At 57.7% G+C, this 27,952-nt stretch overlaps 1 protein-coding gene across 3 annotated transcripts in view; it reads left to right on the forward strand.

The window, feature by feature from the left end:
- BCR (BCR activator of RhoGEF and GTPase) overlaps window positions 1-22,833 on the forward strand; it is a 101,216-nt gene extending 78,383 nt beyond the window's left edge. The window contains exons 13-25 of one of the 3 annotated variants that reach the window (XM_059895035.1): window positions 322-426; window positions 1,084-1,158; window positions 2,506-2,603; window positions 4,143-4,274; window positions 9,729-9,879; window positions 12,774-13,099; window positions 15,109-15,168; window positions 16,152-16,261; window positions 17,550-17,689; window positions 18,216-18,350; window positions 19,117-19,222; window positions 19,665-19,827; window positions 20,179-22,833. In XM_059895035.1, coding sequence (XP_059751018.1) covers window positions 322-426; window positions 1,084-1,158; window positions 2,506-2,603; window positions 4,143-4,274; window positions 9,729-9,879; window positions 12,774-13,099; window positions 15,109-15,168; window positions 16,152-16,261; window positions 17,550-17,689; window positions 18,216-18,350; window positions 19,117-19,222; window positions 19,665-19,827; window positions 20,179-20,268 — 1,691 coding nt within the window. In that variant the 3' untranslated portion in view covers window positions 20,269-22,833. Of the gene's footprint in view, window positions 1-321; window positions 427-1,083; window positions 1,159-2,505; window positions 2,604-4,142; window positions 4,275-9,728; window positions 9,880-12,134; window positions 12,316-12,773; window positions 13,100-15,108; window positions 15,169-16,151; window positions 16,262-17,549; window positions 17,690-18,215; window positions 18,351-19,116; window positions 19,223-19,664; window positions 19,828-20,178 lie in introns of all 3 variants that reach the window. The other 2 variants (XM_059895034.1, XM_059895037.1) reach the window with 2 other exon arrangements.
- Window positions 22,834-27,952: the final 5,119 nt, after the last annotated feature.

Consider the following 27,952-nt stretch of genomic DNA (forward strand, 5'->3'; position numbering starts at 1 on the left):
GGACATAGCCCCACAGGAAGGTGCCCCAGATCACCCCCTCGCAACCGCCTTGAGGTCGTGCCAAGGTGGTGGGCGGCCCTGTGTTTGTGAGCGTTGTGCAAAGATGCCTCCCACCCTCTGAGCCTAGCCTGGTCCCCCCGGGGCCATGCCTCACCTACCCCTTACTGGCTCCTGCCTGGGAGCAGGTGGCCCCTGTGGTCCTCCTAACCAGGGTGTGCTGAGGACCCAGTGGGGGGACGTCTGAGAACACCCCATGGGGGTCCTGGGGAGTCCGAGAGCCGGGCAGACTCACCAGTTGGTGTGCCTGTGCCTCCATCTCAGGTTTCAAGAGTTTCTCCCTGACGTCCGTGGAGCTGCAGATGCTGACCAACTCGTGCGTCAAGCTTCAGACCGTCCACAGCATCCCACTGACCATCAACAAAGAAGGTGGGCTGTGCCCCCCAGGCCGCTGTCCCTTTCTGCTGTTAGTGCCATCCTGGGACCAGAGACGTCCATTCCAAGGCTGGGTGTGCTGCTGAGGGCCTGTCAGCCTCTCCAGTGTGTGGACGGGATGGGTTAGGGGTGGTCGCTCCCAGGTGGCAGCCACCGGGTGGCTGAGAAGACCTATGACTTGGCCCCAAGTCCCGAGCCGCTCCTCAGGCCCTCTGTGCTCTGGGTCCCGCTCCCCGTCCCCCCGCCCACCCCTCAGCCTGGTGCCGCCCGCCCCCACCTGTGGTTGTGCTGCATCTTGCGTTCACTGTTACACACACGCATGCACATGCAGCCACACACAGGGGTATGCTTTGTACACTCAGGCACACACACCCCATCCACGTGGCATGCTCCCCGACCCCTCTCCTGTCCCGAGAACCTGTCACGTCTCTTCTCGGTCCCTGGTTTGCCCGTATTGTGAACCCAACTAGATCCTAAGGTCCCCGAGACAGAGGCCACGATGGGTGTGTTTCTGCTCCTGACATTGCCTTGTCCCCTGCTAAGCAAGTGACAGTCACATGGGCCCCCATGAGGGTCACCTTGAAGCAGAACCTGTCACCTGCCTGCTTCTCCCAGGAGGACGGATGCTCACCTCTCTGGTCTCTCGCACAGATGATGAATCTCCCGGGCTCTACGGGTTCCTGAATGTCATCGTCCACTCCGCCACTGGCTTTAAGCAGAGTTCTAGTAAGCAGCTGGGTTGGGGAGGAAGGCGGCCGGACACTGAGCCCAAGGGTGTGGGGACCAGAGAAGCAGCTGACCGCCGGGAGGTGCGGTGCTGGCTGATGCCCACTAGGTGTGGGGTTGCTTTCCCTGGGGTGGACCCTGCCGTTGCCGGCGCCTGGCTCAGACCCTGCGAGCTGGGGAGCTGCCCCCTGCAGGCGAGTCCTGCAATTGCAGGGGCTGGGGTTTGCTATAGACAGAAAACGCTGCCTAGGTTGCTAGGAAGCCAGGAGGCTGAGGGCCAGCACCCTGACCCTGGCCAGCAGAGGGGGGGCACCTCTCCCAACCACTTGAGCTGTCAGAGTGGTGAGGGCTGGTTGCATTTCAGCCCAGGTACAGCACACGCTCACCTGTCAGCCTGGCACCAAGTTCTCAGGGTCCCTCGGAGGAGGACACAGGGCAGGCACCGTTCTGCTGACCTTCCCACCGTTGCTACAAAACCAAACAAGAAATCCCTGATGAGTCACAAGATAGAAGATATTTACAAACTGTGTATATATGATCAGGGCCTTGTATCCAGAATATATAGAGAACTCTTACAACGCAATGCTTGAGACAACCCCGTTTTTAAAAAATGAGCAAGAGATTCAGATAGACATAAAAAACAAATTTACAGATTTGTGGTTGAATGGGAGAAATGGGCATAAGAGATCTTTTAGGGGTGATGGAAATGTGCTACAATTGGATAGTGGTAGTGATTACACCACTCTGTAAACTTACCAAAAAGCATTGAATTGGTCACTTAAAGTGGGTAAACTTTAAGGTATACAATTCATACCTCAGTAAAGACATTTTTTAATAAAAAAGAATGGAACACAATAACTATTGAATAAATTCTCACTAACTAGAGGTGAATAAGTCTGAATACAAATACTTTTTCATTTTACCCTGTACTAACTTTATTAGTACACTGATGGACGCCGCGCCCCTGCACCCACTTTTCTCCCAGCACCAAGCTGCTGTCAGTGAGCAGGGGAGCAAATGTTCTGAGAGGTGCCGGTTCCCTGCACACTGTTGTGAGGTGCTGCTAACCTTGCCGGCCACTGGTTTGGTGTCTTGTTTTAAAAAGAAAACCAAGGACTTCCCTGGCAGTCCAGTGGGTGAGACTCCGCACTTCCACTGCAGGGGGCACAGGTTCGATCCCTGGTCGGGGAACTAAGATCCCGCATGCCACGCTGTGCGGCCAAAAAAAACAAGACAAAAATAAAACCAAGACTGTTTTTTATGATTTAGAAAATAACACCTGCTTTTATAAAAAACATTGGTAATAAGGGACAGCATGGTCACCCTCTCTGTGTCACTGTCCTGCAGGTCTGTACTGCACCCTGGAGGTGGATTCCTTTGGCTACTTTGTAAATAAAGCCAAGACACGCGTCTACAGGGACACGGCTGAGCCCAACTGGAATGAGGTGAGGCCCGACTTCTGGGTGATCAGGAGGAACATCTTTCAGGCAGAGAGTGTGACCCCCAAGGGCTTCCCCGCAGGCAACGGTGCCAGCATTCCCGGAATCTCCTGGAGGACCGGGCATGCCAAGAGATAGAGATTTTATCTCCATGTTCCTGAGAATTCTCCACTCCCCTCCCCCCAGTTACAAAGAAACTTGTTTTGCTGGTGAAGCATCTGGAAAAAGAACTTAGAAGGGCTTCTTGTTACTAAGGCCTTTGTTATTGCTCAGTGTTTCCTTGGGAGGTTTCCATGGCGTTTTTCCTCAGAAATTGGAATGAGCGTTCGGCTCTGTGACCCTCTCAGTGTCCGGAAGCTGGGGCTCTGCTTGTGTGGGGGGGGCCTCGCTGGGCTGGAGGGAACCCCAGTCTCTTTTCTCAGCATCACTCCTGTGATTATTAGTTGTGCCGCCTCCATAGGACTGGGGCACGGGGAGCCAATGGACTACCTGGTCCTTATAGCTCTGGGTGCCCATTCGGAAAGGGCTGGTGTCTGCTGTGACAAGGGGGGATCACAGCCAGGTGGATCCATCGAAGGAGGCTTTGTGGAGAGCGAGAGGGCCGTGACCCAGCAGAGGCGACAAGGGCAGGGCTCTGGATACTATGCAGAGGGTTCTGGTGTGAGGCAGCCCTGGGGGCTCGAGGAACCGATCATGGGGTGGGGGGAGCTTCAGAGCATCAGGCCACCCGGCGGCCACCCTGGCTGTGTGTGTATGGATTATCCAGGGCCTCACAGGTTCTGGGCATACACACCCTCCCTACCCCTATTCAGGCTCAGAAATATTTGCTCTCCCCTCCCTGCTGCTTCCCCAGCAAGAACCCATGCCTGCAAAAGCACTGGTGTGAAATGCAGCATTTACTGAAGGTTTCATAGGGGTGATGGAGGAGAAAGTAGACACCTTGAAAACCTACGGGAGAATTCTTTCCTCCCAGGTCCCTCTCTCGCCTAGGTTGCCTCCCTGGATCGATTTTTTTTTTCCCCTTTCAAATAGACTTTATTTGTAGAGCAGCTTTAGGTCCACAGCAAAACTGAGCAGAAAGGACAGAGATTTTCCATGTCCCCCTGTCCCTGTCCTTCCCCCAACTATTGACTCAGCAGAGTGGGGCACTTGTCGTAATTGGTGAACCTCCGAGGACACATGCCCCAAAGCCCACAGAGTGTCTGCATTTGTAACCATCATCCCAGAGCTTCTGGTGCAGGTGGTGCGGGGACCACGCTGTGAGATGCTGGCTTAAGGAGCTTGGATTAGGTTTGAGAGGCGCTCAGAGCTTCCAGAAGCATCCAGACTGGGCCACGGTGTGATGCTCACAGGGAAGTGGCTTCCGAGGGTCTGCATCGCGGGACGAAAGTGAGGAGAGTCTCGACGCGGGGCCTCCCGGGGCAGCTCGGGAGCTGTCTGTGCAGGAGCCGCGGTTGAGAGGCCCCTTCAGCCGGCAGCACTGACCCCCACTCGTCGGGGACCCCCCAATTAACTCGGGGCTTTCCTTCTCTCTCGGGGCCACAGGAGTTTGAGATCGAGCTGGAAGGCTCACAGACCTTGAGGATACTGTGCTACGAGAAGTGTTACAACAAAAGCAAGATCACCAAGGAGGACGGCGAGAGTGCAGACAGGATCATGGGGAAGGGCCAGGTACAGGTGAGGCTGCCGCCCTCTGCTCCCTGCAGGGTCCTGTCTGCCCCCACCACTGCCATGTAGTCGTCCCCCGGCCCCGGACGCACTCACCCCAGCTCCAGATGCTCTGTGTTCTTCCCCACTTGACACTCAGGGACACTGAGATGGGGGTGAGGCAGGCCTGGCTCTGACTCATCCGCCGTGGGAGACCTGGGCTGGTACCTTCGTGGGTCCTTTTCTGCCCCTCTATCTGAGTGTCTGTCATGCCCCGTCTCGTCCCCAAAGGAATTTCAGATCCACCTGTTTTTCCAGTGGGGCTGCAGTGCCTCCATGGCTTCCGGAAGACCCCAAGGCAGGCCGCTGAGTTGGTGCCCTGGGCTGCAATTGGCAATTAGGAGCTTCCTCTTCTTGGAAAAGCATGAGAGTCCGAGTCTACCTGCCTGACATCCCCTCTCTGGCTTCTAGACTCAGATTCCAGGGGGTGCAGCTGCATCCCTCCTGGGGCACAGGTCCCCCCCTGGAGTTGTCATAGGAGCCCCTGGTGGGCCAGGAGTGTCTGTACAGGACCAGCGAGGGGTCCAAGCCATTCGGGCCCTCAGTCCTTCCAGTTTACCCAGGCCCTGGAAGCACCCCACCCCCACCCCCCAGCTCTCGCACTGCTTGGCAGACAGGAGCTGCACCACCTGCCTTGCGCTTCTTGCAGCCTCACCTGCATGGTTCTGCCGCCCGTGGAGAAAGCCCCGGTACCCTCTTTCCTTACGGGGCATCTTACTGGACCCAGCTAAGCGGGTTCCTCCCTGCCCTGCCCTGGAGGTGGGCCCTGACTGTTCCCCACTCCCCCTGGTGCCCCAGGACCCCTGGATGAGGCCTCCTGGCAGGGGAGTGGTTGGACATTCCAGGTGCCAGTCAGAGGACAGGGCTCTCCAGGAAGCCCCGCCTCCCTTCCCTGGGGCAGGAAGTGAAGATCCTCACAGCAGGAATGACAGGAGAAAGGGTGACTCATCCCTGGGTAGTTCGTCATCTCTGTTGGCAAGTCTGGGAGTCACCACTCCAGCTGGCTGGCTTCCTGGGAGGTGCACGCTGCTGGCTTCCCCACCTTGGAAGCTTATTAGGGAATTTGATGGCTCAGGGTCTCCAGGGACGCCTGTACGTTGAGAGCAGGGCTGAAAGCAAAAACGCCCCTCTGATCACCCTGTTCTGCTCCCCTCACCCACCCACCAGCTGGCGCCACAGGGCAAGACAAAGACACAGGGAGAGGAAGCCAATGACCCCTGGGGCTGGGCTCTCCTAAGGTGGAGACGGCCCAGGGTGGGAGGGGACACCAGTCCGGGACGACACTCTAGTGAGCCCACTGAGGTTGGGGTGCGTGTTGGGGAGCAGGGCAGCAGCCTCGCCTGGCACAGGGAAGGCAGGACTCGTGGCCCCTCTTGGGCGGGGATGGTCCACGAAGGCCGGCTCCTGGTCCAGGGTCGCTTGGCGGCTGTCCTGGACCTGAGACCTGCCTGTGGCTTCGATCCTGGCTGAGAAGGGGATGGTCCCTCCTTGCTCCCCGTCAGCCCAGGGTTCCATTGGGCTAGTTTTAGGGTCTTGGTTTAGAGCTGGGCTTCTGGGTGGAAAAGCAGAAAGGCAGGCCAGGATTTATCAGTCATCCCACTTCTGGCGTCCCAACCAGGGACCTGTGGCCAGCCAGGTCCCTCCCTCCACCAGGGCCACCCTGCGTGAGCTTGGCACCTGTGGGTGCTGCCTGATATTTACTGCCTTGCGGCTCACGTGCATTGACTCCCTGCAGTGATCTTGAGACCCAGCCTTGTGTTTCCACATAGATCTTGTCCACCCTCCTGGCTTTACGTGGAATCCCATGGATTCCAACCGCACTGCTGGGCCGTTTTGTTCTTGATGGATGCTGGGGCGGTCCCCAAACGGTGCTGTTCTGTGAATGCCCTGAGCAGGATGCCTTTGAGCGCCGCCGTGTTTAGGCACCTGCCTCATGCCGGTCATCACTCTGGTCCTTAGTCGTCACCTCTGCTGCTCGAGGATGGCTGGCTCCCTTTGCTCCCTCCCACTCCCCTCCGTGTCTGCACCTGCCCCCAGCCCTGGCGTCCCTCACCCACACGCATCTTGCACAGCCTACGATGAGCTGACAGGCTGGTGCCCGGCTCCTTTTCTTGGCCCCGGTTCCTCCAACCTTTGACGCCAGTCATCTGCACCCTCCACGGCTGGGGTCCCAGGGGTGGTGGGCTTTGAACTGGGGCCTCTAAGCACTGCTGCTGGGTAACCGAGGGTCTCAGAAAGGAAAAGAGAAAAGAACTGACACTCGTTTTCCTCCTTTACTGAGTCAAGCTGTCTTTGGAAACCCTCTGCCTTGATACATTTTGATGTAAACAAAACATTTCCTTATGCTCACACTTGCGTTCTCCGACAGTCAGGGGGTACCAGGTGAGTGCCTGCCCCATCTGGGGAAGACGTGAGCGGTGAGGTTAGGGGGCTGGTGAGGGGCGTCTCCCCGAGTCCCTGCTGCTCCCAGTGTCTGATCCCAGCCTGCACTTCCCCATCCATGGTGCTTTGAGCTCCTCAGACAGTCCTCCTTACAGTAGGACCCAGATGTGAGATGGGAGCGGGGGAGGGGTGGACCCTGTTAAAAAATACATTCATGGCCTTGTTAAACCAGCAAGGCGGACTTCATTCCAGGAGGCTGTCGAAATAGGAGAGAGATGGGGCTCAGCTCTGAAAACAACAAGGAAAGGTGGGAATTTACCGCCCCGGAGGACAGGGAGCAGATGGAAAATGACTGAGAACATCAATAATGGTAGAGTAGTAAAATAACACCAGGGCCAAGGGGGCTCTGGCTAAGCCGACCTAATGGGATTCTTGCTAAAGACAGGCCCAGGTGATCAGACATCACCAGGGGACGGTGGGGAATGAGTAGCTTGGTCAGGTGTCGAGGTTGGTTAGATATTGAGCGAGGATGGGGGATTCTTGCTAAACTGACTTAGCAGGATTCTTGCTAAAATTGGCCTCTCGAGGACATGCCCCAGGGACAAGACCTACAGGCATACCTCAGATATACTGCAGTAAAGCAAGTCAAGTGAATTTTCTGGTTTCCCAGTGTGTATAAAGGTTATGTTTACACTGTACTGAAGTCTAAGTGTGCAATAGCATTATGTCTGAAAAAACAATGTTAAGTACCTTAATTAAAAAATACTTTATTGCTGAAATATGCCAAGCAGCATCTAACAATGCAGGGTTGCCACAAACCTTCAGTTTGTATAAACACAGTATCTGCAGAGCGCAGAAAAATGAGGGATGCTTGTAGTTGGAAAGCAGCTCTGAGAAGCCTGTAGATTTGAGCCAAGGAGAGACTGTCAAGTTCCCCAGCCCCACTGCACCTCCTGGGACCTGGGGTGAGTCATAGCTGTGTCTGCGCAAACTCGTTTCCTCACCTGTAAATGGGTGGGGGTCATGGAGCTGTGCGTGGGGGCCTTCAGTGTCAGCTGCTGCTATTCTTATTATTTGTCGTCACTGTTGTTAGTGGAAAAGGCTGGCTTTGGCTCCGCCCCCTCATCTCTGCTTCCCTGGGAGACACGGTGGGAAACCCCACCCTTGAGCCATCATCACCCTGGGGGGGGATCCCAGAGGGGCAGGAGGGGCATTTGTGACTCAGGCTGTAGGTGGCCAGGGGGGACCTTGTTTATGAATCAGGATCCTCAGGAAGAAGAAGAAAGGAAGTCAGGGGAGGGTGGTCATGCCAGCGACACCCTGGGACCCCAGCCAGGCCTCTTTCTCCCTCCCCCTCCCCCACGGATGCTTTTTTTCTATGGGGGGGTCCACCTCGGTGAGGGCGTCCATGACTCCCGGGGCCCAGCCTTCCTGAGATGGGGCTTTTCCCAGTAAATCCAGGTGCCCTCCGAGCCGGGCCACGTGCAAGGGGTGTGCGGCCCTGCATGTCCTGCTGCGGGGTTGGGGGGGCGGCGCATGCCTACATCCCCCAGGTGCTCCCTGCCCCATGTACACACCTTAACTCGGAAGCTGAGTGGAGAGCCCTTCCCATGAGGGGGGGAAAGTGCAGCACCCCAGAGTGTCCGAGGGGGGCCATGGAGAAGTGGGAGCCAGCCAGGGGTCAGCGGGCCCCAAGGGGCTAGGGATGGAAATCGGACACACCTGCCTGGGCCAGAGGTGTCAGTATCATCTGGGGAGCTAGATCCCAGTCCCCCAGGTTAGGGTTCTGGATCCATGTGTTTTTACCCCCCTGTTGGTGTTGGTGAGTGGTGGGTTCAGGAACCGCTGGCTGGACTCTCGGGTTTCGGCCCCTGCTCTTCAGGTGACTGTCCTGGTTGAGTTGCCAGGTCCCGCTTCCCTCCCCGAGAGACGGAGGCCCCGCGAGAGGAGGGTGGGGGACTCTCCCTCCAGAACCCAGGGTGCGTGAGCTGGCTAGCTCAGAGCATCAGCCAGTGACGAAGAAGGAAGAGGGACAGGCTGTCCAGTGGGGACGTGGCCCCGGGGTCGTTGCGGGCAGGTGTAGAGGACCCAGTGAGCTCCCTCTTCAAGCCAGATCTGAGGCTCAGCGAGCTGTCCGTCCTCAGACCCCAGGAGCCCGCTGTGCCACCCTAGTGATCGACGGCCTCTGTGTGCCAGGCCCCGGGGAGCCCGAGGACAAGAAGACAGCTGCCCTCAGGCTTCACGGTCCAGAGCTCAGAAAGGAGGATGCTACAGACAGGCCTCGAGCCGGAGCAGGCCCTGCCTGGGGCAGCCGGTGGCCTTGATGTTGCAGTTATGTCACAGGAGGGAGGAGTCAGGACAGACGCCTTCACTGAGGGTCATTGCGTCTGGGGCTTCAGGGACTGGTTCCCTGGGTAGAGATGACCACATCCTAAGCTCCAAGAGCAGCCAGATTCATGGGGATGTACGGGGTGCCGTGATCTGAGGAGTCGCTGGGCCAGTCGCTGGGCCCCAGTGCCCCAACATGTCCTGGGCAGGGAGCGGGGGGCATCACCAGGGTCAGCAAAGCCCAGGGAAAGTGGAGCCTCACGCTGTTGTGAATTTCTTCCTTCAGTTTTCCTTCTCTCACTTCCCTGTGCAATGTCCTGTCTCTTCTTTATATCACGTCCTAGAATTTTGCCTTCTCCCATTTCCCTTGCTCTTGTGTGTGTCTTGCTCGGCTCACAACTCAGGTTCTGATGGGAGCATCAGAAGTGATTTTTTTTTTTAATGTTTATGTCTTATGTGAGCCTCATGGGTGAGACTGGGGCCTCGGGTGTCTGGCTTGACCCTCGCTTTATTTGAGACTACAGCTCGGGGCCGGCTCGGGGTGGGACACGGTTTCCCAGACTTCTCCTTCAGCCGGGAAGCTTGTACCCGGACTGGGTATGGGCCAGGGGGTCCGACTGTGCCCCTTTTGGGGCGTCCTGGCACCCACACTCCAGCCATCACCAAGCTGTGAGGTATACCCACTCTCAGTCAGTCTCCCCATTCGACCACCAGTTCTGGGCCATTGTGCCCCAGGAGCCCAGGGGAGTGCCTGGCAACATCACCAGATGTGGAAGTGCCACCAAGACTTGTACACACATGTTCTCAGCAGCACAGACCATGACAGCCTCAAACTGGAAAGAACCCAAGCATCCACCAGCTGCTGGTGAGTAGATAAACAAAATGTGGCGTGACCATACTGTGGAATAGTATGCAGCCATAAAAAGGGAAGGATGTTCTGACACACACTACAACATGGATGAACCTTGAGGACCTTCTGCTCAGTGAAATAAGCCAGTCACAAAAGGACAAATACTGTCTGATTCCACTTGAATGAGGTACCCAGGGTAGTCAAATTCATGGAGGCAGAAAGTAGAATAGAGGCCACTGTGGGGGTGGGGGTGGACAGAGAGTTATTGCTTAATGAGGCAGTTTCTGTTTGGGAAGATGAGCAGGTTCTGGAGATGGACAGTGAGGATGGTTGCACAACACTGTGTATGTACATGTTTACATTACGTATTATATGCATGTATGTCTGGGCACAGAGATACCACAGTGAATGAAACAGAGGAGGCCCTGTCCTCGGGGCGCTTGCATTCTAGCAGGAGAGATACACACCAGCCAAAGTGTATCGATAAGAGCCTGGAGACCCGTCAGGCAGGAAGGAGATGGGGAGGGGGCAGCTGATCCTGTCACAAAGTCCCCAAGTTACACCTGCCATCAGGATCATCTCAGGACCATCCACATTCTGTCCACATGGCCGTTCACCGTGTCAGGGCCGCTATGCGCCTGGGGATGGAGGTGCGGTTGGGGGGGTTTGGTCAGAGATGAATGGGGTGAGACTGTGTTGTAAAATGGGTGGTGATTGCTTTTCACAAACATTTGAGGAAGATTTTAGATGTTCAACTGTAAAAGTTGTGAACATGTAAAACCACAAGAGCACATCCTTGTACGGATTCCCTGGGATTTGTCCTGAAGAAGCATATCTCTGCCACTGTGGGGAGAGTGGTGATGGGACCCAGTCCCTCCTTGGCTCTATTGTGGTCCAGTTTGGGACCCAGTATCTTTTTTTCGTTAACTGACATACCATACAGCATCCCTTTAAAGTAGGTAAGTCAGTGATCTTCAGTAACTTCCAGCATTGTACAACCATCACCAACAATCCTGTTTGAGAATGTTTCCATCCACCCAAAACCCTTTCCCTGTTCCCACCCCCAGGCCCGGGCTGACCCGCTTTTTGTCTATAGATTTGCTCATTCTGCATGTTTCCTATAAACAGAACCATACTCCATGACGTGGTCTTCGTGACTGACTTCCTCCACTTAGCAAAATGTTTTTGAGGGTCACCCCCGTCATAGAGCTTTTACTTTATTCCTTTTTTGGCTGGACCACATCTCATCCGTGTATCCACACGCCACGTTTTGTTTATCCATCTATTCACCAGTTGATGGATACTTGGGTTGTTTCCAGCTTGGGCTTGTGATGGTTAATGCTCCATGAATGTGTGCACGGTCTGTGTGTTAACAGATGTTTTCCTCCTTCCTGTGTGGAGACCCAGGAGGGGAATTGCCAGGTCAGGCAGCCAAGGTTAACTCTGTGAGGAGCTGCCATGCTTTTCCAGGAAGGCCACAGCAGCTCACGTCCCCGTGGTGGTGTCCGAGGGCTCCTGTTTCTCCACATCCTCCCTGACCCTTGTTGCCATCTGTCTTTTTGATTGGCGCTGTCCTTTGTCTTTTTGGGTGGCGCTGTGGCCTGGTTGGGGTCAGGGAAGGGCAGGAAGGAGTTAAAGATGTAGAGGATAGAGCTCCTGAGAATAGACTAGTGAGAGGAGAAGCAGGAGAGCAGATTCCCCTCGTGGGCGGAGTCTCTGGTCCCCTCTTAGGGACCACTCCAGGGAGTGGGTTACAGTGCAGACACGTGGGGCTCAGTCGGGAGGGCTGGGGAGGCCCCGCTGGACCGTCCTGGATGTTGACAGTTTCCCGGAGGAAACTACATTCTCCAATGAGGCTGGTGAGGAGGGAACAGCATTTCCTTTTTGGACAGGTCCTGCCACCGCCCAAGCTGGGGTGGGTGAGAAGATGCCCCGGGGTTGTCCATCGGTGACCCGTTTGGCCGTGCCTGCTACAGAGCAGGCAGGGCAGTGCCTGGTCCTCAGCACCTGCCCCATCCTCACCGCCTCCCTGGCCAGTCGCACAGGGCTGTCTTCCAGGCAGACCTTGGGGCAACCGTCCACCAGGCTTACCGCCCACATTTGTTCCTCGGAGACCCCCCTTGCCCAGCTCTAGGAGAGATAAACGGGGACCTGGACCTTCCTCCTGGGAAGACGGGTGTGAGGCGGCCCTGGGTTTTCCTTCGACTGCCGTTTTCCAGTCCTCTCCCCTCCATGGTCCCCACTTGTTTACTTCCCTGTGCTTTCAATAGCCCAGGAGAGAGCGTGCTAGCCTTGAGTGTTGTTTGGGGCTGGACGGAACCGAGCTGCGGCCTCATCGTTGTGTGATTCTCATGCTGCTTCCGCTCTGCTCAGCACGCTTTGTTTGTTGGAGCCCAGCCAGCCTGGGGACTGTCTTCCCACTGGAGCCGCCCGGGCAGCGCCGTAGCCCAGGTCTGCACTCTGGGGGCTAGTGCGTGCCCCGGCCTCTGGGGCCTGGTGGAGGTGGGGCTGGACGTCGGTGCTGGGGGAGGATGGTGGCACCAAACCCCCTTGTCACTGGGCCGACTGGCTGTGCTCTGGGGGCTGTGGGGTGTTCTCCCACCCGAGTCCAGCCCCGGCAGTGCCTGCCGTGATGGGGTCACTGGCTGCGGGGAGGTGGTGGTGGGGGGGGGTCCCCTGAGCACGTCTGCCCTGAAGCAGACTGGCCAGGCAGACACAGGTTACTCAGTGCCTCCAAAGTCACCAACAGGAAACCAGCCACTTGAGAAGGAAGCTTGGCTTTTCTGGGCTTCGGAGAAAATCATGACGCATCGGAATTCCCAAAACCAATAGGCTGCTGGTGGGGGTGTTTTTCCCATACAAACAAAAAGTAGAACTCAGGGGTGATGGGAAACTTTTACCTTGGCTAGACTGCAGGGGCGGGGCTTCCCGAGAAGCCTGGTCAAAAGGTGGAGGAGGCCGGGAGCTCGCCGCACTGCTGCCCATCGTGCTCCTGCCCTGCCACGCTCCTGTCCATTGCGCTTCTGTCCATCACACCCCTGCCCTGCTGCCAGCCCCTCAAGCAGCAGGGCTGAGGATGCGAGAGACGCCGTGTGCAGCCGCCCTGCAGGGCTTCCTGCGGTACCTCCACCCCAGCCGGGCAGGCCGGAGACGGGTGGCCTCTGTCGAAAAGCACCTGTGTGCTTGCGGCACCGCCCTGTGGACACACATCCGAAGCCTCGTGTGCAAGAGCAAGGTGGGCCTGCGGGTGGGCCGGGGATTCCTGGGTGGGTGGTGCCAGGCAGGGTCCCTGCCGTCCGGTGTCGGGCTCTGTTCCCCTCCCTGTCCCTCTGCTGGTCGGCTGGGGCTGGGCTGTGTGTGCCAGTCTCTGTCCTGGGAAGAGGGGAGGGGAGAGGGGCTTAGTGATTACCGTTCTTTGGAGGGAAAGGAAAGGTATCTTTCTGCTGCCATGTCTCCCTGTTTACAACTGCCAGCGGTGGAGGGAAACTGTCCCTTTCCTTGGGAGCAGGAAGAACCGTGCCTGCCCCCTTCCCTCCTGGGTGGCCAGGACACGGGAGTTGGGGGTGAGGGACCAGCAGTGTGCATCCTTCTCTCCCGCCACACCTGGTCTGGTTGAGAGCTGGGAGCTCCACTGGCCCCAGAGCTGTGAGGGCCCTGGTGTCACCCCCCTGCACGCACCCTCCCCCGGAGGAGGTGTGACCCCAGCTGGGTGTCGGGAAGCACCGTGTGGGAGTGTTCTGTGACTGCTCTCTGCTCACAGACCTGCCCCTCAGGGTGGGGTCCCCATGGCCCAGGAGTGTGGCCCCCGAGACCCTCCTGGAAGAGAAGGAGAACCTGTCACCACACGGCCCAGGAGGGAGATGCTCTGCCTCCCTCTGTTTGTCTGTGTCAGTCTGTCCATGCATTTCAGATCCTTGCGAATGGTACCCAGTAGGATCTAGAGGGGAGGTGAGGAAGGCTCACCCCCAGGAGTGCCTGTGATGACCTCTGTGCCGAGCCGGGGCAGGGGGAGGGCCTGGGTGCACACACCTGAGAGGTAGGGCTTCGGGGCCTCGCTTTCCAGCTGCCTCCCCTGCACACGGCCCAGGTGGCTGTCTCCTCTCGGGTCCCTTGCAGTGGATAAACAGGTGATGGCTGTCCTGAGCACACTGTGCGCAGTACCGCCGTATGTTGGGGTGGGGTGCACGCGTGGGCAGCAATCATGAAGTGTGGTCCTGCTCTTAAGCAGCTTTCTAGTAGCAGAAATGAACCATCACCCAAAGCAAGCGATGAAATCCCGGGGCACCGTGCAAGGAGTGCCAGGTTATGTGGTGTTGGATGGTGGCTCCCTGACCTGGCTTCACACCAGAATCACCTGGGCAGTTTTTGGTTGTGCTGCCGTCAGTTCTGCGGAGACTGGGGAGGTATTTCTTTAACAAGAGCTCCCAGGTGCTTATTCGTCCAGCCCAACCCGCTGGTATAGAACATGTGCTCCCCAGAGCAGGGGAAATGGAGCCCTTGTGGACAGGGGACACGCACCCTGACCAGGAAGGTCAGGGCATCTTACAGCAGCACAGTCAGGTGACACTAAACAGCAGGGTCCCGAGGACCGGCGCTCGGACAGCGCTCTATGGGATAGAAGCGAGAGGGGCTGCAGGGAGCCTTTGTCCAGCCCCCTCGCCAGTGGCGTGATTTGGAGCTGGGCTCCGGGTCCTTCTGGGCCTGACTCTGAGCCATGGGCCCGGCCTGGACTGGAGACCCCGCCTGCACGGGCTCCCACAGCCAGAGCTCGGGACAGTGTCCCCAGCTCTTGGATGACATACCCCCAGGAAGATGCTGTTGAAATCGGGCTTCCCAAAGTGTGTCTAAATCGACTGTCAGCCTCCTCCGAGCTGCATGAAGCACCTCTGATGCCGGGGGTGGGGGCAGGGAGCAGGACGGCAGGGCTGCCAGCACTGATGTTAGCTCCCATTAGGAAGGGACCGGAGGAGCAGGGTACAGGGCCCGAGCTGTTGCTGACATCCCGGGGGCAAGCCTAGGCTACAGGCAGCGAAGGTCTGGGGGCAGGAGGGCTCTGAGGTGCCGGGGGCTTCTAGCAGGTCCTCTCCTCTCTCAGGACCCCTCTTGGTCTCTGGATAGAGGTGCCGGCCAGGGTCTGGCTCCGATTCGACTTAGACATGGAGAAGTAGCAGGCTTGGGCTGCTGCCCGGCCAGGCCTCTGCACAGACCCCAGGGCATCTGATAATCGTGACCCCTTGCTTTCAGCTGGACCCCCAGGCCCTGCAGGACAGAGAGTGGCAGCGGACCATCATCGCCATGAATGGGGTATGTACCCACGGGGCTGTGTTGGCACCCGCTTCCTGCCGAAGGCTGGGGTGGTCCCGGTCTCTTCCAAAACAGTCAGAAGGAGGCTGAGCCTGAGCTGGTGTCTGAGGGGGGATGTGGCTGGAGGAGGCAGAGGCACCGTGGGGCAGGATCACTGTGTGCAGGCAGGAGTCCGCCTGGTGGCTGGAGTGCAGTCACCCACCAGGCACTGAGCATCCCTCCTCAGATGGCAATCCAGTGGCATCATGGGGACAGACAGGGCCTTGACCCTGGGGTCTGCCCGTAGAAACTAAGACCCCTGATTAGCCTTCAGTGCCCCAGAAGGATTTTTTTTTTAACATCTTTATTGGAGTATAATTGCTTTACAATGGCGTGTTAGTTTCTGCTTTATAACAAAGTGAATCAGTTATACATATACACATGTTCCCATATCTCCTCCCTCTTGCGTCTCCCTCCCTCCCACCCTCCCTATCCCACCCCTCTACGTGGTCACAAAGCACCGAGCTGATCTCCCTGTGCTATGCGGCTGCCTCCCACTAGCCATCTATTTTACGTTTGGTAGTGTATATATGTCCATGCCACTCTGCCCCAGAAGGATTTAGACCTTAAAAAGAAAAACTAGTACCACACACCAAAAAAGGTCTCGGCATGTAGGACAAAATGTTACCATTTGATAGATAATTCATCTTTTTGTTATATTATTCTCTATACTTTTTCTCTAGTGTTTTGTTGTTGTTGTTAGAATTATATAAGAAAGAGAAGCAATGGGGTCGTTGGGGGAGGTTCTGCAGAAGCTGGTCCTTAGATCACCCTGACCATTCCTGGCTCTTGCTGAGTTGGACTAGGGGCCACCCCCCACCTGGACCTTACCCTGCTCGCCCCGGGGGTGGGGGGTGGAAAGAATTGCTGAGATCCCGGGGCCCCTGGGAACACAGGCTGTGAGGACCAGGAGGGTGAGAGGATCGTGTCCCCTCCACCTGCAGATTGAAGTGAAGTTGTCAGTCAAGTTCACCAGCAGAGAGTTCAGCTTGAAGAGGATGCCTTCCCGAAAACAGACGGGCGTCTTCGGAGTCAAGATCGCCGTGGTCACCAAGTGAGTGGTGAGGGGTTGGGGCTCATGCGTCTCTTGTCCCCAAGGACCGAGGGCGCCCCCTCCCCAGGTGTTTCTGGAGGAAAGAGCAGGTGTGGGTCTCCTGCTCTGTGCACGGTCACTGCACGGGGACGCCTCCCAGGCCCTTGGAGCACTGTGCTCAGCTGCCTCCCGTGTTTACCATGAAAGGTGTCCCCGTAAGCTCAGGGGTGTCCCACCCCCTTCCCGTGCTGCCCGTGGAGCTGCGCTTGGCAGGGTTTTCTTCCCTCACTCGGAATTTGTCACGATCAGGCCTCCTGTTCAATGATGGAAACCCTGCCCCTTTGTCACGGGTCAGTTGCCAGGAGAAGCTTGTGTGTAGGTTTGAGGGCAGTTCTCAGGGACACAGGCCACCTCCTCCCAGAATCCATTCGCTTCCCCGATTTGGAATCTGGCCGGGCCCTGACCTCGCTGGTCGTCAGGCAGGGGACCTGCGTCAGATGCTCCCTGGACACCTTTTGTGTCCAAACACTGCTCCCTGCTGCACCCCAGCCGTCCCCCCCCAGCACCTCCGGGTGGCTCAGGGAGGGAGCAGAGAGCACCGTCAGCAGGTACCCCAGAGAAGCACTGCTTGTGAGAGTGTCTAGGGACAGAGCTTTGCTGGGCTCCCGAATGCAGTCACTAAACTAGACTGAAGCTGACCCTCCAGACAGCAAGTCTCCTGTGTTTGAAGTGCTCTTACCCCGGCGTCCTGCCTGGAGCTGCTGGAATTGTCCGTTGTTAGGACGTGGAAGAGAAAAGTGTAGAATCACAGGAGTCTGAGCACGGGCGTGAGGCAGCCCCATGGAGCTGGTCCTCTGGCCGGGCTGCCTGCTGGGCTTAGGGCTCACCTCTGCCCCAGGCCTGAAGGGGTCAGGATTTTTCTCTCGCACAGCAGGTAAGGGGCAGGGCTGAGATCGGGTCCCCTGACCCGACTCAGAGACCAGACCGCTTTCCAGGACCCTTGCAGTCACCTGTTAACCCAGGGCCTGGGATCTTTTAGCTGACTTCCAGTGGCTGACCTCACTTAGAAAAGCCTCCTGACTGTCCCTCAAAGGTCGTGTGTGACTTGTAGGGTGTCCAGCCATCTGGAGCTGTTGGAAAGGCCCCGATAAGATACAAGCAGTGATAATCGTGAGATCTCAGAACAGAGGGAGAACACACAGAAGGCTCTGGGTGTGCCCAAACCTGGGTGCTTCAGGTGTACAGAGAGGTGCGGGGATCAGCCCCACTGAGGGGCTGCCAGGCACTGAGGGCGTCCCCTCCCCTGCAGGAGGGAGCGTTCCAAGGTGCCCTACATCGTGCGCCAGTGCGTGGAGGAGATCGAACGCCGGGGCATGGAGGAAGTGGGCATCTACCGCGTGTCCGGAGTGGCCACCGACATCCAGGCACTGAAGGCGGCTTTTGACGTCAGTGAGTGTCGGGCTGGGCAGTGCGGGATGGTGGTGTGGGCACAGTGCCCAAGCCAAGATCCTGGGGTGCCCGTTTATGTCACAACGAGAAGGAAATGGCGCTGTGGGAGGAGGTTCTGCACAAGCCAGTTCTTAACCCATCCTGACCACACGGGCGTGGCTCTTGCGGAGTTAGACCAGGGGCTTCCGTGGGGACGGCCCCATCTCGCACCGGGGCTCCGCCTGCTTGCCCCTGGCCGGGAGTGGAAAAGAGGTGCCAACCAAAGCCCAGGGGTCAGTGCGTCTGGCTGCAGAGAAGCCGGTGGAACTGCCCCAATTGCCAGATAAGGACACGAGACCCCAGAGGGTCCTGGAAGTGGAAGGGGGCAGAGCCGGGACTTCAGCCTGGCCTGGAGCCCTGGACGTGTGGGCCCAGCCACAGTTACAGCTCCCTTTGGGTGGCCAGTATGGGCCCAGCCTGTGGCTCAGAGGGTAGAAGCGACTCGGAGTCCATTGTGGGCCTTGTTCCACATCTGCGCTCTCCCCAGACAACAAGGACGTGTCAGTGATGATGAGCGAGATGGACGTGAATGCCATTGCCGGGACGCTGAAGCTCTACTTCCGAGAGCTGCCTGAGCCCCTCTTTACCGACGAGTTCTACCCCAACTTCGCCGAGGGCATCGGTGAGTGAGGGGGGTCAGGGGCGAGGTGAGGGAACCCGAGTTTCAGCCCAAACCCTGCATGTGGCTTGGGACTGAGAACCAGGCCGGTCCCGAGAGGCCTCTGCCCATCCTCAGCGGGCTGCCCGCTGTCCTGGTCCCTCCAAGTCGCCCGAGAGGCTGCAGCAGCTGGCGCTGCTGTGGACACGCCTGGGTGCGGGGTCCTGGAGGCCACTGTCCTCCTCACCTACCCTAGATCCTGGCCCCGTCAAGCAGGGCTTCAAGCCCGACCTGACCCCTAGTCCACCTGGAGGGTGGGGGGCACTGGCGCATGGGGCAGCTGCGGCCTCCGCACCTCCCTCCAGGGCCGTTCAACAGAGGACCTGGCCCCCTGAGTGCACAGGGTGATGTGATGAGGGGGCCTTGGGGCCTCGCGGCCCTCCTGCTTGTCACTCTTCCTGCTTTATTCCAAGCCCGGCTTCCCCTGCCTTGGGCTCTTCCGAACAGAAGGCGGGAACGGCCGAGTGTGCCAGGAGGGCAGCTGTGCCCGGCGCCTCCTGCCGCTGGTCCCTTTGGTGCCATTGACCCCTTTGAGATTCAGAAAAGGCGTCCAGGGTGGCTGGCTCCCCACCCCAGCTCCCACCACAGCATCCTCAGTGGGGGCCAGTGCTGTGTGAGGCAGGACGGTGACGGCCCTGGGCTGTCCTGTGCCCTCCGACACGGGCCCTGGGAGAGGCCTCCAGCCCATGCTGTGACCCTGAGAAATAACCGCCCCCCCCGCCCCCTGCAGCTCTCTCAGACCCCGTGGCAAAGGAGAGCTGCATGCTTAACCTGCTGCTGTCACTCCCGGAGGCCAACCTGCTGACATTCCTCTTCCTTCTGGACCACCTGAAAAGGTAACCCCAGCTCCTATGTGGAGGCTCAGGGCTCCGGGAACCCCAGGGCAGCAATGGGAGGGGGTCCTCCATTCTCCGCTGTCTCCCCGGTGTCAGACTCCCCAGCAACCCAGGGCCTTCTCTCTACACCTGCCCCAGTCTGTGGTTATCCCCTCTGGGTACCAGAGCCACTGCCACCCCCATCCCTCTCTGCCACGGCGAGTGGTGTGCTCGGATCACCACCACCACCGCCCCTCATCCATCCCAGAACCGGCCCCACCACCTGGTGGCCTTGAGCGCTCTTCATCCCGGGCCCCTCTGACCCAGAAGAGCCAGGGTGGGGTCTGCTTTCTACACAGCTGGGGCTGAGCCCTTCCTCCCGGGGTGGCCTGGGTCCCCGCCCACCTCCATCCTCAAAGTGGTGTCACAGCAGCACCCGCTCTTCTGCCTCGGCCCTCCGCAGGGTGGCAGAAAAGGAGACAGTGAACAAGATGTCCCTGCACAACCTCGCCACGGTGTTCGGCCCCACGCTGCTCCGGCCCTCAGACAAGGAGAGCAAGCTCCCTGCCAACCCCAGCCAACCCATCTCCATGACCGACAGCTGGTCCCTGGAGGTCATGTCCCAGGTACGATGGCCGTTGCCACCCGGCCTGACACAGGTGGCCTCTGTCTGCCCCCTCCTGCATCCTGCCGGTGGTTGCCACCGAGTTGTGCAGGATGGGTGTCCGAGGTTTGGAGAGGGACTTGTCCAGGGCCACGAGACAGGGAGGAGTGGGGAGGACCCAGGCCACTGCTTTTTCCTCTGCACCTTTGTGGGGTTTCTCAGGGCCCGCCCCACCTGGCCGTCCTTCAGGGGCAACCAGATCTCTTGCTGTGAGGGGCTCGTGTCACCAGGAGGGCCCTCGGTCGCCAGGCCCTGGGCTCTGCTGGAAAGGCCTCTTCTCTGAGCCGCTGTCCCCTCCTGCTCTGCCCGGCAGGTCCAGGTGCTGCTGTACTTCCTGCAGCTGGAGGCCATTCCTGCCCCAGACAGCAAGAGACAGAGCATCCTCTTCTCCACCGAAGTCTAAAGGCCCAACTCCACCTCCAAGATGCCGGCAGAACGGCCTGGGAACCTCCTAAGGAAACGGGCAATCCACAGAGCGGGAACCGAACCTTCTAGAGGAGTCATTAGGCCACCCCCCAGGGCCAGGCTGCTGCCAAGAGACAACTACCCAAGGCAAAAGGCCAAGTTGCCTGGACAGTTCCAGGCCCCCCCCCTCCGGTGGGGCCTGAGAACCCTGGGCTGGCCTCAAACTGTGGTTTTCTACGCCACCACCAGAGGGCGCCCCAAGCCAGCCCTCGTGTCTCCGGTCACGGGCCTGGGCGGGACCAGGCAAAGGGAGTGGTTTTTACGAATTTAACTTATGAGAGTTCAAAGATTTCTACTGGATCACCTGTCGAGATGCACCCTCTCCAGGGAGAAGGGAACAGGAGCAGATTCCCTCGGTATCGTGTCTTGAATAAATACTGCTGCTGCTTCGTGCCCAGGGGCCAGGCCCTGTCCAGCGTGGGTGGGGGCGTTTCGATTTCCCAGACTTAGAAATTCGACTCCTGTTTGTAACAGGGTTTGAAAAGCTAAATCTACACTGTGTAGTGCTTGACCCCTTTCACCTCCTTTCTTCTTTCTTTCTAGAAGAATTTGTGCAGAAATGGGTCTTCTTCCTGTTCTATCCTGTTGCTTTGTTTTTGCTGATCACGTGCCCCTCGGAAGGCAGCTCCCTGCGGAGCTGCGTAACGTCCAGGACCGGGCACCAGGGGAGGGAGGCCCAGGCTGTGCACTTTATGGCTGGTTGTCTAGGGAGAGTGATCCTGTTCACCATCCCGACTGTCCCGTCGGGCACGCACTCTCCTCATCAGCTCAGAAAGGCCTTGATCTCTGGCCTCCTCCAGCCTGTGGCCCATCTGCCCCCAAATCTCCCTTCCCCTAATCTTGTCCCGCCGCCCCACCCCACCCCCGCCCCACCCCGATCGCTTCATTCCTCGCTCTTTGCTACACACACTCAGCAAACTTTTGTAAAGCTTTCCTCTGGGCAGCGGCAGCTTACCGACAGCTTGTTTTAAACTTTGATCTGAATAGCCTTTTGATACTTGAATATTTTTAAGTTTTATACATAGTTTCTAATTTTTTTCCTAACAGATTCAGATTCCTAATAAGATGTTAGAATGTACTCTGTGGACAATCTGTGTCCCAGCGGCATCTCGTCTTCCTCTGAGCGCCAGCTCTGTTTCCATCAGGAGCCATTTCTGAAGTCTTCTGAGCATCTGGAATTGGGGGGCGGGGATTAGGAACAGGCTGGGCCGAGGGTAGGGGCTCCCATCCCGAAGCAGGTGGAGAGACAGAGCCCCCCATGCTCCACACACCTGTGCGGAAGCCAGGATGTGCCTGGTAACCCTCCTGACCATCTGACTTGGAGGAAAGAGAACTGGGGAAACCACTAAGTATTTTGAAGAAACAAGTCTGTGAAGAATTGCATCACTTTTTTTAAAAAAGGGATGGGGGCGAGGAGAGAAGAAACTTCCATGCTGGACTTGCAGGAAGAGAGGATGTAGCTGAACCGGAGGAGGGAAGTGGTGGCATGACTCAGGAAAAGGCGTTTGCTTGTCACGCGATTAGACCAGTAACAGGTGGCACTGTCCAGGACCCTTCCCGTGTCCCTGGCGGGGTGGGAAGGCTCAGCTGGTGTGTCAGCGGGCAGCTCCTGCCCAAGGTCGCGGCACACAGGGGGCCACGTGCCCCCCCCCCCCCAACTCTACCCTCTGCTCGCGGACCTGCCGAGGCAGGGACGGAAAAAGAAGTCACTCGAAGGTCTTAAGTCTGCATGTTGTATTTATTTAGTTGTACTTTTTTCTCGTGAGGAGAGCAGACCCACCGTTTTAAAGCAGTGCTGCTCTCCTGGGGGATGAGGGCGGGGAGCAGGGTCCTCTGTGCTTTGCATGTCTCTGGGATCCATGGGTTTCCCAGGCCTCCAGTCCCTGGCCTCTTCTGGCCTGGCTTCCCATCCCCGTCTGGCTCTACAGGGGAAACACACTTTACTTAGAAAAGCTAGACCTGGCCCCGGTTTCTTTTTCCCTGGAGTCTCATGATTTGCGTCTGTCGCATTGAAACTGGAAAGCAACCTCTCAGTGTCTGTGCCAATTTTCGTTCCCTCCCCCCATCTCCTTCCTCTGTTTGCTTTTTATTTATGTAGGATGCGTGGTGTTTAGTGATGGAATGACCACTCTTTCTTGTTCAGCTGTCCAAGCACTCCTTTGCCGAGCCTCAGTGGTGGCGGTCGCTTTGGGTCGCTGGGCGTCCCTGTCGTCCGTCTGACATTCAGGCCTGAGGGTCGGCAAAGCCGGTGGGCAGGTGATTGCCTGGAGGCCAGACGTGACCTTCCACAAGACTCAGCCGCTGGACTTGGCAACGAGAAGTGATGCCTCGCCGTCTGGGCCCGAGGTCTGGGTCTGGAGCCTGAGCAGAGGGCAGCCCAGCCTCGGGCTGTGGGTGGCAGGCAGTCTCTCCGCAGCCGCCTGTCTGAGTTTGAGCTCGGCCGTGTCTGTACCACCACAGGGGAAAGGAAAGCTGCCACTTTCATTAAAGTTCCCCAAGACGACTTGTGTCAGTGGTGATGGCTGCAGTAGAAATAAACACCGTGATCAGAGCCTCTGGGAGCATCCCCGGAGCCACTGGGTTGGGGCTGAGGGTGGGCATTGGAGCTGGAAGAAGAAGCAGGTGGAGTGGAGAGGTGGGCGTCAAGGAGGCCTCCCTGAGGGTAGTGGGCACTGCTGGGGACAGGCCAGGCCCAGGGCACCCACTTGCCCACAGGCAGTCGCCCCGCTGAGCATGGGGCCGTCTGGTTTGGGACGAATGGCAGAGGGGACACCAGCCGTGCCAAGTCCAGGGGCAGGGAGGGCTCCAGCCCCACAGAGCCTAGCCCTGCACGAGCCCCTCAGCCTCTGTGGTTTCTGGTGGTGCTGCCAGGTGCAGCCTTTCTGTTGCCAGCAGACGGGACATGGGTCACTCTTAGCCGTCACCAGCCTTGCCCACAGAAAAAGCCACCCAGCTTACAGGGAAGCCACACCCAGGTGGAGAGGGGTGTGCAAGGTGGGCTCTGCTGATGCAGCTTGGGACGAGCTGGAGCCACACCCACTCGGACCCCTATTGCCGTGCTCGGTGCCTGTCAGCCATCACCCCGAGGCTCCCCCAGGGTCTTCATGTACACCATGCCATCTGCCCACCTGACACCTGCTGATAAGGAAAGGGCTGCCACTGGCCCTCCTCCAAGTATTTGGCCCCTAAAAGGCTACTTAGCTCTCTCTATCCCTACCTTCCTATTTGAAAATCTGTTCTAAAAAAAGAAAAAGCCCCATTGCATCTCTCTTACTAGGAGTTGATTTTGGGGGCAAGCTGACTGTCGCCATGTTCCTGAGAGCAGGTGCTGTGTCCAGCCAAGCCCAGGCCAGTGCCATGGCCCAGGGAGCAAGACCGTTCACTGCTATGGAATTTGAGGTCTTACACCTCAAAGACCCTCAGAGGCCTCTTAATCCAATCCCTTTACTTGGTAGGTGGGTAAACAAGTGCGCGAAGGCCTCCCCACACACCCGGTGTCCCAGAGTTGGTTGAAGAACAGAGGCTGGGAACTTTGTGTCTTGATCCCTATAGGCTGGCTCACTTTCTGCTGGACTGGACATGGCCAGCTGAGCAGGCCCTGTGCCGAGGCCCAGCGTCACACACGTACCCTGGTCAGATAAAGGAGGGCAGGATTTTGTGTAGAAATCTCAGAAGAGCTTGTATACCTGCCCCCCCCCCAAAAAAGGATGCCCCAGTTGCCTTAAACGGAAGCATTTCCATGATGAAGCTAATGGTGGGCTGTCACAAACGGCTCCGGAAAAATAAACAGAAAAAGTGAGGGGGCGACAGACACACCAGCTCTTGAAGAGGCCCAAATGGCCTCCCAGAGCAGCTGCCATGGGTCAATGGGCAGGATCGGGCCTGAGGGTCACCTCTGGGTGAGGGAGCTGTCAGACCAGGGGAGAGAGCCCTGCGTCACCACAGCTCTCCCAGGGTGGGAAGCCAGACAGGGCATGACAAACAGGCAGCCACGTAAACGGTTTCCTGGAAGATAGAGCCCTGGTGCGTCTCAGATGTGTCTAGGTTGGGAAGGAAACCAGCTGCTTGGGGGACTGAGGCTGCTCCTCTGCATGTCGCCAAATGAGATGCACCAAGTGCCCGGCCGGACCTCATAGGCCACGTGTCCCAAGACAGGCCTTCTCAGGGCCTCTCTGGCCAGTTCCGCCAAGTCACCAAGGGCTCAGTCCACACACCGACTCCTTTCCGTTCCCCTCCTGTGGGTGGAACCGGGCGACCTGACCAGAAACTCTCCCTTGGGGTTTTCAGTCACTTGGTGGAAACGAGCCCAGCAGCTGGGGATGGGGAGGTTCAAAGGGGATTCTGGCCAAGAAAGGGGCCTGAGGAGCATGGTCTACATGGGCTCAGGTCCTGAGCCACTGCCAGCTGAGCAGCCCCGGGAAGAGGGGGCACCAGGATGGTGGCCGCCCCAGACGTGGGGCTTCCCCGGGGCTCGAGGGCTTGAATGACCCCTGGGCGTGGGCCTCCCAAACCCAAGCCCTGGCCCCAGGGCCAGCGTGGGAAACCGGGACCCATGCAGAGGGAAACAGATGCTGCAGCTGCTTGTTTAAATAAAACCACCACTTAAAAACTGCCTTGCTGGGTGGCACTGCCCTGGTTCCCTCTGGGGCTCCCCAGCCCCCATAAGCCCAGCCTCCCCACTGTCACTGGGCCAGAAGGAGGGAGAAGCAATGGGGAGAGGGGAATGGCTGCTGTTTCTTCTATTTTCTGAAAATAATGTTTCCAATGTCGGGGTGGCGATCAGAAGTTAGTTGGAACAGGCTACGGCATCTGTGACTTTTGTCTGTGTTCTTCATTAGATAAGCACTCCTGATCTGCATTTTCCAAGCAGGGCCCTTTCATCTGGTGACGGCCAGGAAGAGACTCCTGGGGCTACTGGTCAGTGGGCAGCGGCTGCAGGAGCCTGTCCACCCTGGCAGGCTGGCCTCTAGCCTCTGAGTTTCTAGCCCACCCAAGCCATCTCATGCTAACCCCGCCTCCAGGTGGTGCCATGCTGGGGTACTAGAGGGTGGTAAATTCCTCTTCCACCAGCTGGCATTGTCCACACCCTCCCTGTGCTCCTTTCTGGCCCCCAGGGTTTTCTAGACTCCACTGCTCCACGGTAGTTATGAACTGAATTGTGTCCCCCAAATTCACATGTTGAAGCCCTAACACCCAGTGTGACCATGTTCAGAGATTACCTTTAGGAAGGTAATTAAGGTTAAATGAGGTCATAAGGGTGGAGCCCTAATCTGATATGACTGGTGGCCTTATAAGAAGGGGAAGAGAGGGACTTCCCTGGTGGCCCAGTGGTTAGGACTGTGCGCTTTCACTGCTGAGGGCCCTGGGTCGGGGAACTAAGATCCCACAAGCCACGCAGCACGGCTGAAAAAAAAAAAGGAAGAGCCACCAGAGATCTCTCTCCACTTCTCACAGAGGAAAGGCCGTATGAGGACACAGAGAGAAGGGGCTCAGCTGCAGTAGAGGCCTCAGGAGGAACCAACCCGGATGGCACATTGATCTTGAGAAAAATCAATGTCTGTTTAAGCCCCTGGTCTGTGATTTATTGTTATGGCGGCCTGAGTCCACTAATACAGTGGCTTTTGGTTATTCTGACCCCTGGATGTGGAGCCAAGCGTGGAACTCGAGTCCTCCCCATGCTGCTCCAGGTTAACGACCCTCTTAAAGGGTCCCAGGGTGGTTGACTGATCACACCGAGGGCAGGGGGCTATCACCCTCCTTGTCCGGGCCACACCAGTGAACCTCATGGATGAGCACATTCTGGGGGACCGAGGCTGCTCCTCTGCGTGTCCCCAGATGAGATGCACCAAGTGCCCGGCTGGACCTCACAGGCCACACGTCCCAAGACAGGCCTTCTCAGGGCCTCTGGCCAGTTCAGCCAGGTCACCAAGGGCTCAGTCTGCACACCAACTCCTTTCCATCCCCCTCCTCCTCCTCCTCCTCAAGTCAACTGGAATCTCTTCCAGTTCACACTTGGCCCGTGGCTCCTCTGGCGACCCAACCACAGCCACTGCCTGGGTGCTGGCCAAAAAAAGAAAGGTTGGGGGCTGTGAGTCCTGAAGATGATTCTCGATTCTCAAAGAGGAGACATGGGCATGTTCGGAGCCTTGGGATGTGTGCAGGATTCTCGGGAGACTAGTTTGCAAGGGGAGGCACCAGCGGCTGAGGGAGAAGGCCCAGGGTCCAGAGGCCAAGGCTTGGGCAACTCATGCAGCTCCCAGAGCCTCACCTGTAATTTTTTTTTTTTGGCTGCGCTGCACAGCTTGTGGGATCTAGTTCCCCGACCAGGGATTGAACCCGACCAGGCCCACAGCAGTGAAAGTGCGAGATTGCCAGGGAACTCCCTCCTCACCTGTAAAATGGGGACTTGCTCACTCTGACACTGGGAAGGGGCACACACAGGCTGAGGAGCGCTAGTTAAGCCTCAGGCACATTTGGGCGGAATCCCTTTATCCAGCTCATCATCCCTTGTCTTCCGTGTCCCCACCACGATATGCCATTGTTTCCTGAGGGCCCCATGGAGTTGAACCAGGAGGCTGCACAAGGGTGACTGCTTTCTGTGGTTGGGGACCTAGAGTTGAGAGATGACAGAAGAAGCATTTCCAGAGCCCTTGCCACATGCCAGGCCCTGCCCTTGGGACGCTTACAGTCTCTGGGGCCATAGACATTACTGTTTACTAGCCGTGTGATTGCCGTGTGCAGAGAAGCACGGTGTCCAGGGGGGCACTTATTGGGGTGGGGACCTATTATTTAGTTCCCCAGCATCCCTGACCGGTGTGGGAGAATTGCCATTGTTCACAAAAGAACTGGAAGTACAGAGAATTTGAGGGCCCTACTCGAGGTCACACAGCTGTCCCGGCCAGAGTTTGGGCTCAAGTCCAGAGACCAGCAGACCTGGTACATGGGTTCCCTTCTTGCTGGCATCAGTTTCTCTGACTGTGAAACAGGAGGGTTTCATGATCTCTGATCTCTGTGGGCTGTGAGGAAGGGGGGACACCTGTCCTGAGTTGGTGTCCTTTCTGTGTCTCTTCTGGATCACCTGCAAGCCAGCTGGGCATCCCAAGGAGTCTCCTGGGGTTCAGACCATGGCTGCTGGGTACCTGAGTCCCTCTCAGGGTGAGCAGCCCACCTCTGTCTGCAGACACATCTTTGCTCAGCTGACAGCTGAACTTCTCCTGGGACTCGGCGCACCCCTGGCTCCAAGAGAGGCATGTCAAGAATCCCAAGCTGATGTCCTGGCACTCGGAGCTGATGATGTGCTAACGGCTGGGGACAGTTGTTTTCTGATTAAAACTTGGCCTGCGGACCCTGCCTGTTTGGCTCCTCCAGCTGTGGTGCAGACAGAGCAGCTGGGCCTGAGTGGAACAGTCAGTGTCGGGGGTGAGCGTCAGGGTGAGCTGAGGGGGTCACCAGGAAACCAGAGGCACAGAGCTCAAGGGGGTTCCGGGCTGCAGCGCTCCACCCATCTCAGTGGGTGAGATGAGACCCCAGCACTGCAGGGCTGGCGGGGCCTGACCAGGGGGGGAAGTGTCAGCCTCTGAGGCTGATCATCACAGTGTCCCAAATCCTGCCACTTGGTGGTT

This window comes from Balaenoptera ricei, chromosome 14 (genome assembly GCF_028023285.1).
Source record: "Balaenoptera ricei isolate mBalRic1 chromosome 14, mBalRic1.hap2, whole genome shotgun sequence".
Classification (NCBI taxonomy): domain Eukaryota; kingdom Metazoa; phylum Chordata; class Mammalia; order Artiodactyla; family Balaenopteridae; genus Balaenoptera; species Balaenoptera ricei.